The sequence below is a fragment of the Colletes gigas genome, unplaced genomic scaffold (assembly GCF_013123115.1).
Source record: "Colletes gigas isolate AHSC1104 unplaced genomic scaffold, ASM1312311v1 Colletes_gigas_Sc00025, whole genome shotgun sequence".
Lineage (NCBI taxonomy): Eukaryota > Metazoa > Arthropoda > Insecta > Hymenoptera > Colletidae > Colletes > Colletes gigas.
In genome coordinates, this window is record NW_025106654.1 from 59987 (window position 1) to 72716 (window position 12730).

General features: G+C 39.8%; 1 protein-coding gene across 2 annotated transcripts in view; it reads left to right on the forward strand.

Moving 5' to 3' along the window:
• LOC122401501 (paternally-expressed gene 3 protein-like) overlaps positions 1-12730 on the forward strand; it is a 268898-nt gene that overhangs the window by 34052 nt on the left and 222116 nt on the right. For both annotated transcript variants that reach the window (XM_043403675.1, XM_043403674.1), the window contains exons 3-4: positions 3069-3171; positions 6054-6300. In XM_043403675.1, the coding sequence (XP_043259610.1) occupies positions 3069-3171; positions 6054-6300 (350 nt within the window). The remainder of the gene's footprint in view (positions 1-3068; positions 3172-6053; positions 6301-12730) is intronic.

A 12730-nucleotide genomic window follows, 5' to 3' on the forward strand; every position in this document is an offset into this window, starting at 1 on the left:
TTCTGGCCATAAATTACATTTTCGATTACGAATTTTTTTCTCGAAAGTACGTAGGATTTCGGAGGTATGTCTATTCACCAAAAATGTTTGTAATTGACCCCCGCAATCGAAAATAATTTTTTTAGAACGATTTGAAATTTTTTAACTTAATTTTTTAATTACTTTTTAACGAAACCTCAATCAACAAATTGATATTCTTGATTTTCATTTTATTTTGGCCTCTAGAATCTCCTATTAACATTTTTCCTAGGGGTGGCCGAACACCCTATATGGATCCAGAGATCATAATTATACTCGCTGACTTTTCTGAAGTTTCGTCTGGTCTGATCAATTCAACATTTTTAATATTGAGTTCCATGAAATCGAAGAGGTATCAGGTTCCACGAATGTAAGCTTGTCTTTTTTTGAAATCATAGAAAATACCATGGGCTTCTCTAATGTAACGGTTTTTAATTTCAATCGCATTAGTTGCATTTCACGTCGTTTATTGCGACAGATTGGCCGCTATGAGGCTTGAACACATTCGACATTTGTATTGCGTTGTTCGTTCCAGTAGCGTAGATGGATTAAAAATGATTGAATGACGAATTTTAAATACGTTTACTAGACCGAATTACCGGAGTTTACGGACGCATAAATGAGAAACTGTTCGGGAAATTGCGAGGACAGGCAATATGTCACGCGAGTCAAATTAAAGCGTTCTTTATACGCAACAACGCGGAACTGCAGCATGATTTCAGAGGAAACAAGGCTGTAACGAGTATTTCAATTGTTCGAATAAACGACAGCGTTTCGTAATCGTCATTAACTTGTCCGAGGGACGTTACATTTGTGGGTGGATGTTTAGAACGTATTTATTATAATTGTATAACGTTGGTAAAAAACTATTTAACAAGAAATCGATACAATAACTATGATTTGTCTCACACGTCTTTTCACTCTCAGTGCTCGCTTACAAGTGACCAGTTTCACACACGTCGTTCTTTCGTTTACTCTTCAATCATAAAGTATACAAACTATTTAGACCATTCACTTATGTCACACTCATCTCTTATACAAAATATCACTCACTCCATACCTATGACAACCAGTACCACACCATTAACTGCAATTAAATATTCATCGATAATGGAAATTGGACCCGCTCCTTTGAAAGGTTCGAAAATTTTCCGGGATCAGAATTGGATTTTCTGAAGTACTTAAAATTTACATTGAAATAATTCTTATCTTCGACATATTGCAATTCTCTCAATTACATTCGTTTCGTTCTAATGATCTCTTTTATCACAAAATCTTCTATTCTCTTTGATTCGAGTAACTTTTTCTATGTCGAATTCGCGAATCATTTCCGGCATTCCTGATTTCTGAAACATACAGAGTCTCGTTCGTAGATCTTTTTCGCGAGTTCTCGATAGTTTGCGGACGGAATAATGGTACACTCGTGCATGGACAACGCAGGCGAAGGTTCACAGAATTTTACGGTTCGTCTGCTTTCTAGACGCTTTCTAAACGCACAGATGGGTCGAAAGACTGCCCGTATCCTTCGTAAATTGAGAAACGATGGCTGGTTCCTCGAGAAAGGTTTATATGTGTATATACCTGCCTCTTATCGATTCGACGACGTCGGCTTCTAAATGTTTTCCGACGACATAGGTTGTTAGATGGGTTAAGCTTTGAGAGGTTATCGTACAATATTCCTCCGAACGCCAGTAGTTCATTTCTGTGTAATTATATGCAAAAGAACTCTTCAAAGCGCACCAAGTTTCCATAAATAACATTTAATTGTCCGTGGAGTAAAGCAGTGCAATACAGACGTCGTTTTATTTCATTTTTATTACGAACATAAACGTTTCGTTGGCGAGGAAATATTTTATTATTAACCGTAGTTTGCTTAACCTTGCCTGGATATTACGTTCTTCTGTTTATTCGCTTGATCTTATAACCTATGCATATTTTTTCTTATACTCTTGATCTTTCCAATTTATAGAATGAGAAAATAATTTCTATCGAATTAGTATCTGGAATCAGAATATTTCTGTTTTATGATTATTTGGGATTTGTATTTTTGACGTATAAACTGGAGTTCAATATATTTTTTAATTAAAACTGTAAGTACCATGATACAAAGGAAATGTTCAAATGGTTATTCTCTTGTTTCCGTGTACACGAAGTATTAATCAATATTTCGATATTTATAAAGTGTATATTGAAGCAAATTCAGTATATAACTTCTATAAAAATGATTTTGAAATATTTTACAATTAAATCCAAAGTAAATGTTGTAAAACGTGTAAACGTATTGTGTAAAAGTGGAAAGAGCGATTCAAAAATCATAATCAAAATAACACTGTACAAATATAATTCATCAGTCGTGAAAAACCAGTTACACGATTGTTCAACATTAAAGTCAATTTCCTAGTTTTTGACAATCGTGGTCCTCTGACCTTTCGTTATTTTAATCTCGCTTCGCGTAATACGTTGAATAATGTCATAAACTTTATTTGGAATTTATCCGCACCGAGGGGGGTTGAAAAGTCAGTGAAAAGCGTCGCACGAAATATATTAAACGTTTCGTCCCGCTAACAAAGACTAATGTTTCACGTTGCCATTAACGCGTAATTATTTGAAAATCGTTTCCGCGTAGGATAATTTATTAATGGCATAATCATTTTCAAATTACGTTATAACGGGCTGGCTCGCGATCGAAGTTTTTCAATCTACGCTTCGGCCTACGCGGAAGGGACGCGTTGAAAAACTGTCGAGCGACACGACCGGGCCGAGCAACATTTAATTTATCGAGCGCACGGAATAAAATCCCAGTTTATCCGGTCGTAAATAATTTTTGCCCGCCGCCGCGATAACTTGACGCGGTCCTCGCGGTCGACCGTGGCACGGAGTATTTGTCAACGTCGACGTTTCCATTTTCGCGGGACAGGTTTCTTTTACGACCTAGCGCGTGGCTGGTGTCCCTTGGACCGATCAATCGAAGTCGAACGACGATCGAGATCGCCAGGAATCGCCAGGCGTCGGTTCGCGTCATGGAGTCCCGATTATACACGGATTTTCAGCGGAACAGTTCAACTCCTACGTAACGCTGAAGCTGCAGAACGTGAAGTCAACGACAGTCACTGTGAAAGGGGCCAATCCATGCTGGGAGCAAGACTTTCTTTTGTGAGTACTAGCTTTCGATTGTCTAAAAAGAAAGTTTCTTTTTCGTGGACAATTCGAGGGGTTTGGTGTGGCATTTAACGCGTTAAACGCTGTCACGTTCGTTTAAAGGTGTTATTCCTGTTTTTGAATTATTTAACATTTCCAGTGACGTAATCCTTGTTGAAATTGGTGAATTATTTTTGTCGACGATCGTTGAGAAGTTCCCGAGAGTTTTCCACGATCGACTGGATGGAAAAAGGGACTTGTTGGATCGAGACGTAGGGAGCGAGCATTTCAATTTCGAATTTTAAATTTCGAATCGGAAGTTTGACGATCCACGGTACATTCCCGACGGTTCCACGGTTCGCGAGAACTTTTTATCCAACTGGGTAATATCCGATGCTGAATAAAAATGATAAGGGCCGGCAGGAATTGTCGCCGTCGGAGTGTGCGCGTTCGTTACCGAGTTTGCGTCAAGGCTCGTGGAACTCGGAGTTTCGCGATCGACTATCGAACCCCTTTAAGAGGTAATCCGATCCATAGCTGATATATAAATAGGTGCTTAGCCAGCACAATGGGATAGCGCGTTCACGATAGCGCGATTAGCTAATCGCGAGTTATGTTTCGCGTTTTAATCTTTTTCTCCTCTCGCCCTCGTGATATTTTTCCCTTCGTTTATCGATTTCTCGGTTCCTTCCGGTCGACGAGGCGGATTCGTTTTCTTTTTTAACCGTGACCCGATATAATCGTGTGCTTAATAATGATTTTGTCGACCGGCCTTTTCGCGCTTTATCAATCCCTGGTGCTCGCGTCGCCCTGGCCAGGGAAGTGTGTCGCGGTACGTGATTGGTTTATTTATAAAAAAAGGGGAGAGACGCGAACGCTTCGTTTTAGTATTTGTAGTCGTCTTTTTATTATTAGATAGATTTTTATATCCATATTTCCGCACTTTCTTTATTCATGGGGGATCGAGGGTCTTGAATGAAAGTTTATATAACGTATCTTTTTATATAAGTAGTGCAGAGTGTCTCAGAATTAACAGACTGTACCGCTTAATTGCATTCAAAGGAATCGAGTTTGATTTTAAAAATTATGAGGTAGAGAGAAATCTGTTTATCAGAGAGGGAGATTAACAGCCCTTCGGGCAGATAAAGATTATGGAAATGCCAAATGAATTCGCGGCGACAAGTTGGTATTCCTGTAACAAAAAGTTTTGACGCAGAATCCTTGGCTCGGTCGCGGGGAAAGCTTGCAATCGTGTCGTTTTCCCGTTGGTGGAAGACTTAGGATAAGTCACTAAAGACGAATGGGGTCTATCAAGTTGTGCCGAGTTATGCAACAGTATGAACGTGATCCACATTTCCGGTGAAGTACGAACCCAAACCGTACTAGGCGGATTCAACGAAAAGGAACGAGATAAATATCTTAACCCTTTCATTACCAAATAACTTAAATCTCACAGGGAAGAATTATTCGTCCGTATTTTCGCGCATACTGTAAGACATATCGATTTGTAAATTCAACTGAAATATTTCAAGGTTCATGGTTTCGTAAATTTGTATTTATATAATATTTATCACTCTATTTTAACGTCATTTAAATGGCTGACGATATCACATTCTACATTATTGTCTAGTTTCTAAATATGGACTAGCTGTACGAAACTAGAAGAAGTTAATGCATATTCACAGATTTTTAAATATAGACCACAGTAATATTTTATTCAATAATTCTAAATACTTGGCCATACGACCACCAGTGGGAATGAAAGAGTGAAGGAAAACCAATTATTCACCGATCCATCGAGTAACGTGAATAATTCACATAAATGTAAATGCTTGTGGTATGGATAAATAAAAACCTTGATAGCCTAGTATGTGCATACTATATTTTCACAGATAGGAAATCTGTATACGTTTTTTCAACTCGATTTTGAGTCCACCATTTGAGTCTTGAGTTATTAAGAACATAAGAATATATAAACTATAAATGTTCGATTCAGAACGATTGTTAATAAATATTTGAATCTTGTCGATAGTGTTAGAGATAGTGTTAATAAATATTGTTAGGTTCTTGTTTCACGGTGGAAGACGATTAATTTTATTCCCGGGCTACATTTTTAATCACACTCGAGCGTTTTCTTTATCGTAGGGAGAATAAGACCGCGTCAAGTGCTCGAGATGAAGAACACGCTATTGATCGAGCGTTGAAAATATATAAGGAGGACAATCGCGAGTCGCGGTGGTAGAAAATAGGAGAATTTTGGATCTTAGCTCTCGGAAATATCCCTACCGGCGCTGCTAAATCCTTACTTGCCAAGTTGCGAACCTTTAACCTACTTTTCCTTTGACGCTCGTCTACGTGTGTACGGGCCGCTTTTAAATCGTATTTATTTAACCAGTGACGAAATAGCTGCCTAAAAATAAGAATCCCGGGGATGTACCGATCAATTTCCCTCTATTTAGAGCACTCGCATCGGCTATGCAAATACTAAGGAACCATATAGTCGGAGTTCCAACCAACTTTTACAAGTTAAAACTGTACTGCAGGCAACTTTCTCTTTTTCGTTTTTCCTCGTGGCCTATCAATTTCATCGATTTCAACAAGGTCTACGAACTGTTTTCACGCCATAAAAATTTTCTTTGTCGATAAATATAATTTCATCGTCTTTGTGCGTGTAGTTAAATTTAAATAGTCGATCCGAAAATTCTGAAATTTGGTAGAATTTGTCTCGTCACCAACTGTCACAACTTTGGGGGTCGCTGAAAAGAAAATAAAGAATAAGGACCCTCGTGTATGCAATATTGATTTACTTTAATGTTTGCATATCGTTCACTCGGTGTCGATATCAGTTTAACGTACGAGCTCATGTGAAATTAACCACGATTTCGTTTGTTATCTAGCGAAACGAACGACATGAACACGGGCCTTCTGGTCGAGGTCTGGTGCAAGGGTTTCCTATGGGATCGTTTCCTGGGCTACTACTACGTCCCATTATCAGAAGTGTCCTACATGAATGAGGTAACGTCTAAGCAGTCCTACAATACATCCGCCACGATATCGACAGGGAAACAAGAACAACGACACATATCCCCTGACAGCATGCGCGACACGAACAGCAATACACAGCCACCAGACATCACCAACACGGTACACTAATTGATACATGCACCTAACTAGAATTTCTGTCTTAGCGCGCAGCCTTTCGGATTAATTCTAATCATGCCGTTCCCGCGCTGTCATGCTTCCAAACGCGGTGCAGTAAAATCTCGATTATACGAGCCAACGTCGAAAGCGGTTTCTATTATTCGGGAACGTCGATTAAGCGGCGTCCCGATATTCCGTACACGTGGTATGATTATCGCGATCAGATTAATCGTGTACGTTGACGACGAACACTATGAACGCCCCCCGTATGTTGCTCGCAATGCGTGTAACGTGGAACCGAGGAAAGGAAGGGAAAAATTTTGTTTACAGACAGCGTGACTTTCAGATTTTAATGGAATCTCGTAGATGTTAAATATTTAGCAATATAGTTTTGTGATTTTGCAAATCTACTGGTTAGTTTGGAGATTTTGAAACGAATCGAAACGATTTCATTTTTCTATGCAATATTAAATCGCAAAGAGTACTTGTTTTCATTAGAATCTGAGTATCAGCGACTTCCTTTCCAGAAACGTTAAGCAGCAGTTCTCGTGTTTGCGGTCGAGTCTGAATAACCGAGATTCCTATGATCCAAGGCACATCGTACGAACGTGTCGCTTACTCCTAAGCAAGTATTACACAGATATCGCATCGCCTAACCGTTTCGAATGAACAGTATCTTACAATCAATCCGGATCTGGCTCTAAGCAACTAGAAAGTGGAAGCACGGCTGAAAGCAAGCGCTTCTCCATTTTGCCGATAATACGATACGCTGGAGAGAAGCGGCGCTATAGTTCGACGAAAGAGTACAATTTTTTCCGTTAAGGAACTTTCCTCGTGTCCCGATCGAAAGAAGTCGATTTCTTTTTATTTGCATTTTTGACGGTTCACGGTTTCGAAAGCACACCGTGAAAATGACGACAAATCGAACAAGTCACGAATGCGTGGGCGTTAACATATTCGATGCAAAGAGGACATTAAAGGACCCGCACAGATCTTATGGAAAATGGCTCCCGGTTAAATTAGCTGAACTTTTGATATGATGTAGTTCATTATGTCTTGATGAAAAGTTCCAATGGGCCCAAGCTCGTCAAAAGTCAATAATAGTGCGCCTTATTCTAGACTACCAAGTTTCAGCATATTTGAGTGTAAGAAGCACTGTTGTACACTGCCCATTTATTTGACCCCTTAAAACTCAATAGTAGTACTGTGGACCCTTAAATATTACACCTTGACCCCCTGACCCTCTGCTGCAAAAAGATGATGACGATGAATAGCAGATATCAGCCTTAGAAGACTAAAAGTTTATTCACAATTTTGGAATTGTACCAAACATCGAGTTCTTATTTCTCACATTCCCGAAAGTGAACTGGAACTAGAAGAGGAAGTAATAAATGGTTACTACTGCACCTGTCAATCTGATGCCAAAACATTGAGTAAATGCGCACATATTGCAAGTGTTTTAAGGTTTTTAGGATTTACTCGCCATCAAAGGCATGCCAAATATTCGGATGGCAATCTTCTAAATACGACCAGAGATGCCGTTAATAGAGGGCATCAAGACAATATGAATGTTGAAATTCTTATGGCTGAATAGAGAGAACTATAAAAACGACCCTTTTCAGGGCCACATGGTGTGCAAAATTCGATCGAACAACCTCTTCGTGGTGCACACTGAGTAATGCTAATGTCGACGGTACTTCATGTTTGTACATTGAAAAAGAGAACCATTTTTTACCTTTTTGGCGTTTTTTTATTTTGACTCCTGAAGGGGAGTCAGAGGGTCAGGGGGTCAAGGGGTAATATTTAAGGGCCCACAGTACTACTATTGAGTTTTAAGGGGTCAAATAAATGGACAGTGTACAACAGTGCTTCTTACACTCAAATATGCTGAAACTTGGTAGTCTAGAATAAGGCGCACTATTATTGACTTTTGATCCCCTATATCTCGGAAACTGTTCAATTTACAAGCTTGGGTCCAGTGGGACTTATCATCAAGACATAATGAACTACATCGTATCAAAAGTTCAGCTAATTTAACCGGGGGCCATTTTCCATGAGATCTGTGCGGGGTCCTTTCGATCCGGAATGCACAAGCACAGTCTCGAAGTAGCGATTTCAATGTTGGATTTGGTAAAACGATCTCACAGTTTCCCCGGAAGTTTAAAACGTCAGCTTCAAATGGAAGATCCAACGAGCGGTTTATACGAGCGAGCTTGAAACCAATCGCCGCGTCCAAACGTTGCTGTATGTGTCGCGAATGGTTTATTCGCGCTAAGATGAAACTGTACGGCCACACCTCTTCCGTCATTATTTTTCCAACAATTTTCCATCGAGCGTGAACCTCGATTTTGTAAGAGAGGAAAAAAGTGTGGCGAAACAGGGGCGCGGAAAATGCGACATTGTGACGCGTTTAAGGAGGTAGAGGAGCCTGCAAGGCCGTAAAATATGGTACTTTTTAAGTTGCCACACGAGCCGTGGATTGTAAAATGATATCGTTTGCCTGTAACGAGCGTCTAGAAGAACGTTCGACGAACATTTCTACGCGTCCAGTGACCAAAAGTATTAACAATCGACGTTCTGTTCGATATTTTTTCAACCCCGTGTTCTCTTGACGCATTTAAATGGTTATTCCACGCTTGGAAATTATTAGAACGAAAACTTATATTTTTATACGACGTAAATACTAATTGTTTCTCCAGATTTTTGCTTTAGATCGTCGTCGTAATTAATGGCGCGATAAATCTACTTCCGAGGCTCAAATTGTCTTACCTTCGATGCACATTTTCTATAACGGAATAGGTTCGCATCGGAAGTAGACAGAGTATCGAATAACCAATAATATTAAATAGAACGAACGCATACATGAATTTTTATCGCTATTGTTACGCGTTGAATTTACACGCGAAGTTATACTACATTGAATAAACTGTACAGAGTATAAATTCCAGAAAGGTCGCATGGAACATCGTAGATTATCAGATTAATGGCTTATATAAAAATGAATGTATTTTACGTGTTGACGACGCGAGCCATAAACGATAAGCGCGAACTGCACAGTTTAAAAACTCGGCATGATCAGAAATTCAATAGGGAACATAAAAATTATGTCGCAGTTTTTCATCAAGTCGTTTCATGCGGCATATTATTGTCTTAACGTCTTTATTACTCGAGTGCAAGAAAATATATATATCGTTCGATAAGGCAAAGTACAGCCAAATGCTACTTTTAAAACCAATTTAAAATGCATCCGTAATAAAATTTTTATAATATACATTTTATAAGTCTGGTTATGATACAGGATGTTTAAAATGTATTATTTGTTTAATCGACCCACAAGCGTTGTCTTATCGTTCGGTAACAAATTGTTAAACTTTCGAAACTTATTTCTGCCCCCTTGAGGATGAGAAATGGTTCGAAACATTTCCTTTCCGAGTAATAAGCACATTTCGTCCACGACAGTCTTGCGAGAACGTCTAGAGAGACCGCAAAAGTTTGACCTCGCCCCACGATCATTGCACTTCCGTGGGATTTATATAACGTCAAGCAGACATGTTTGATCACTATAAAATATATCGTCAGTGTCTCCTACCGTCGTAAAGAAAGCGACAATACATCTTATGTACGTAAACTTGGCCAGATACTTTCGCAGAATTCTATCGCAGTTAAAAAGTGTTTAGAACTTGGAAAGGAAGCCTTTTCAAACGTCCTCAAGGTGAGTAGTATAGTGCAATTCATATAAAGTGATCGATGGACTTATTTCTGAACCTTGAAGAAATAGGGAAAACTATTTTGTTGGAAGGGTCAAATTCATCTTTTTAACATACATTTTTTTATTAACTTTTAATTAATTCTACGCAGCGTGATATCTTTTATGGACAAGATTTTTCGATAATTTTTTTGCGACCTCAGATTTCGATGGGTTCAAACGGTCGTAACGCAATCTCTTTCGTTCGCGCGAGTTAGTTTCGCAGAAGTGGCGTTCTCGATCGACGAAATATCACGCGTGGATCGAGTGGATCATCGAGACGCGGAATACTCGCGTATCGGCGCACGCGAAATGAAACTGAAACGAGTGTTTACACGCGGAACGAGCCCGAATCAATTGACGGCAGTTCTACGGCAGATGGAAGCGTGTAACGAGTTTTAGGTTAGCTTCCATGATGCCGTCGAATGCTCCGGATTGGTCTGTGCATCGGTCCAAGCCGGTCAATAACGCGATTACCGGACGAACATCGTGTTTGTCTCCTCCGTGACCGCCGCGCCGACGAGGAAATAAAATGTAATATCTGGAAATTTCCGTTCGCGGAAGTCGTCGGTTTCCGCCTCGTTGGGAATTAATTTAATTGCCAGCGAAAAAGTTCCCCTCGATAGAACGCGAATCGTCTATCCGATGGGAGGGCGTACACAAATTATTTGATTAGCTGAATCGCGGATTTTCCTAATCTGGTTTTATTTCTCGTTTCTCGATTATCGCGGAGCAAACATAATATCTTCGATCCTCCGTCTCCAATTTCCACGATGCTACGGCGGCGTAATATTTCTTGCTAATTCGGAGGATTAATAGTGCCGTCTTGGATGGAAGTGCACGCTGGAGTTGCACGTGCCGATGCAACGGTGCGTTTCGAGTCTTAATCGACGCAATCGATTCCCGTGGTAATTTTGGAACTCTGCCTCCTGAAATCAATTGACAATTAACAATTGTAACGAGGGTCTACCTCGTGTATCTACCTCGAGGGTGTACGAGTAAGTTATAAGAACAGCGTCGAAGCGGCAGTTTGTACCACTTTATTCGATCTCCGATCCATCTTAATAACCTTCGTCGCGATTAATTTGTCGTCGTAGTGATAACGACTAATCGCAAGCGCGGGACGTGTCACGCACGAGCGTTTGCTCCCTTTCGTAAGGACGTCGTACGTTTAAAATAATTACCATCGACGGTCTAGAAAAAACCTTCAGGTTGCTCTTTTCGCGTAGGAAAAGTCACGTCGGCTTATCATGCTACTCACGAAACACGTACGAGCGATCCGTTTATTCGCTGCTCACGTTCGCACTCGCGCCGGAAACTCGGTAACTCGACACCGAGTAGCTTTTCCCGGTCATTATAATCGATCTTAGATTTAAACTTGTCTCTGTTAGTCGGCATTAACAATTACTTTTAACCAAAGCGTTTACGAGCATACTCTCGGACGAAAATATTCTTCGTTTCAATCAGGGTTTCCGTTCTACTTTATATTTTCAACGCAGGTGATACACTCGAAGTGCGTGCTAACTTTGTTTATCAGTATTTCGAGCGTACGGAGACTCATCATGTTCTTGACATTTATAGAACAAATGTCAATATTATTTTATGAGTATATAAAAGTATCTATTAATATTATTTTTCTGTACAAGTCTATGGACCACCTTAAGGGGGGACCTCTATGTGAATGGGATCAAAAAAGTCATTTTTTTTTTATTGTTTAAAAAGTTACTTTGAACCTTATAGAATGCGAAATGCATTGGTATTTGGAGTGGAGCACAAAGCTGTTGCTGTGAGAGCCTGCACTCGTGACCCACCTTCGCCCCAATCGCAATCCGAGTCGTGCGCGTTGATACAATGATCGGGGAGCTGTTTCTTTACTATCCTTGCTCCTGGATGCTTATATGTTTACTATCCGTGCTTCTATATTTGTAATAGGGTTTAGTCAGATGTTTCGAAAGAAGTATTTACACCAAATTTTCAAACGAATAATAGGTATGAAAACAAATTCGCTCTCTCGTTCGTTATGCGTTGCGCCGTGCAATCTTGTTCGTACAACCTTTTTGTGTTTGTCTCTTATTTGTATGCCAAATGTCGTGCCTTATATCCTAATGCAAGAAGCCAGTCGTATTCAATCAGAACCTTTTTCGTTCAGGATTGTTTTAGCGATTTTGTCAAAGCGATTTTAAATGTAAATCCATATGGTGATGAATTTGGAGTAGAAAAAGTGAGTGTATTGGCCACGTGGAGAAGAGAATGGGTACTCGGCTTCGAAATGTTAAAAAGACCAATAAACTTGGTGGTAAAGGAATATTAACGGATACCCTTATCAAAAAACTTCGATCTTATTATGGATTAGCTATTAGAAGAAATATAGACAATGTTATCGAGATGAAAAACGCTGTAATGAGAAGAAAGTTGGTGCAAATGGAAAAAAACCGAAGCACTCGAAACGAGCACTGATAATTTGAATCATTCTTCACCTCTTCACCCTGGTGTGCAGCAGCATATTCTTCCGGTTTTCGAAGAATTATCAAATGAAGATTTGCTGCAGAAATGTTTAGGCGGTCATACACAAGACGCTAATGAGAGCTTCAACTCAACCGTCTGGTGTTTGGCTCCGAAGCACCTCCATTCTGGATTGAAAATAGTGGAAATTGCTGAATTTATAGCAGGCAGCATTTTTAATGAAGG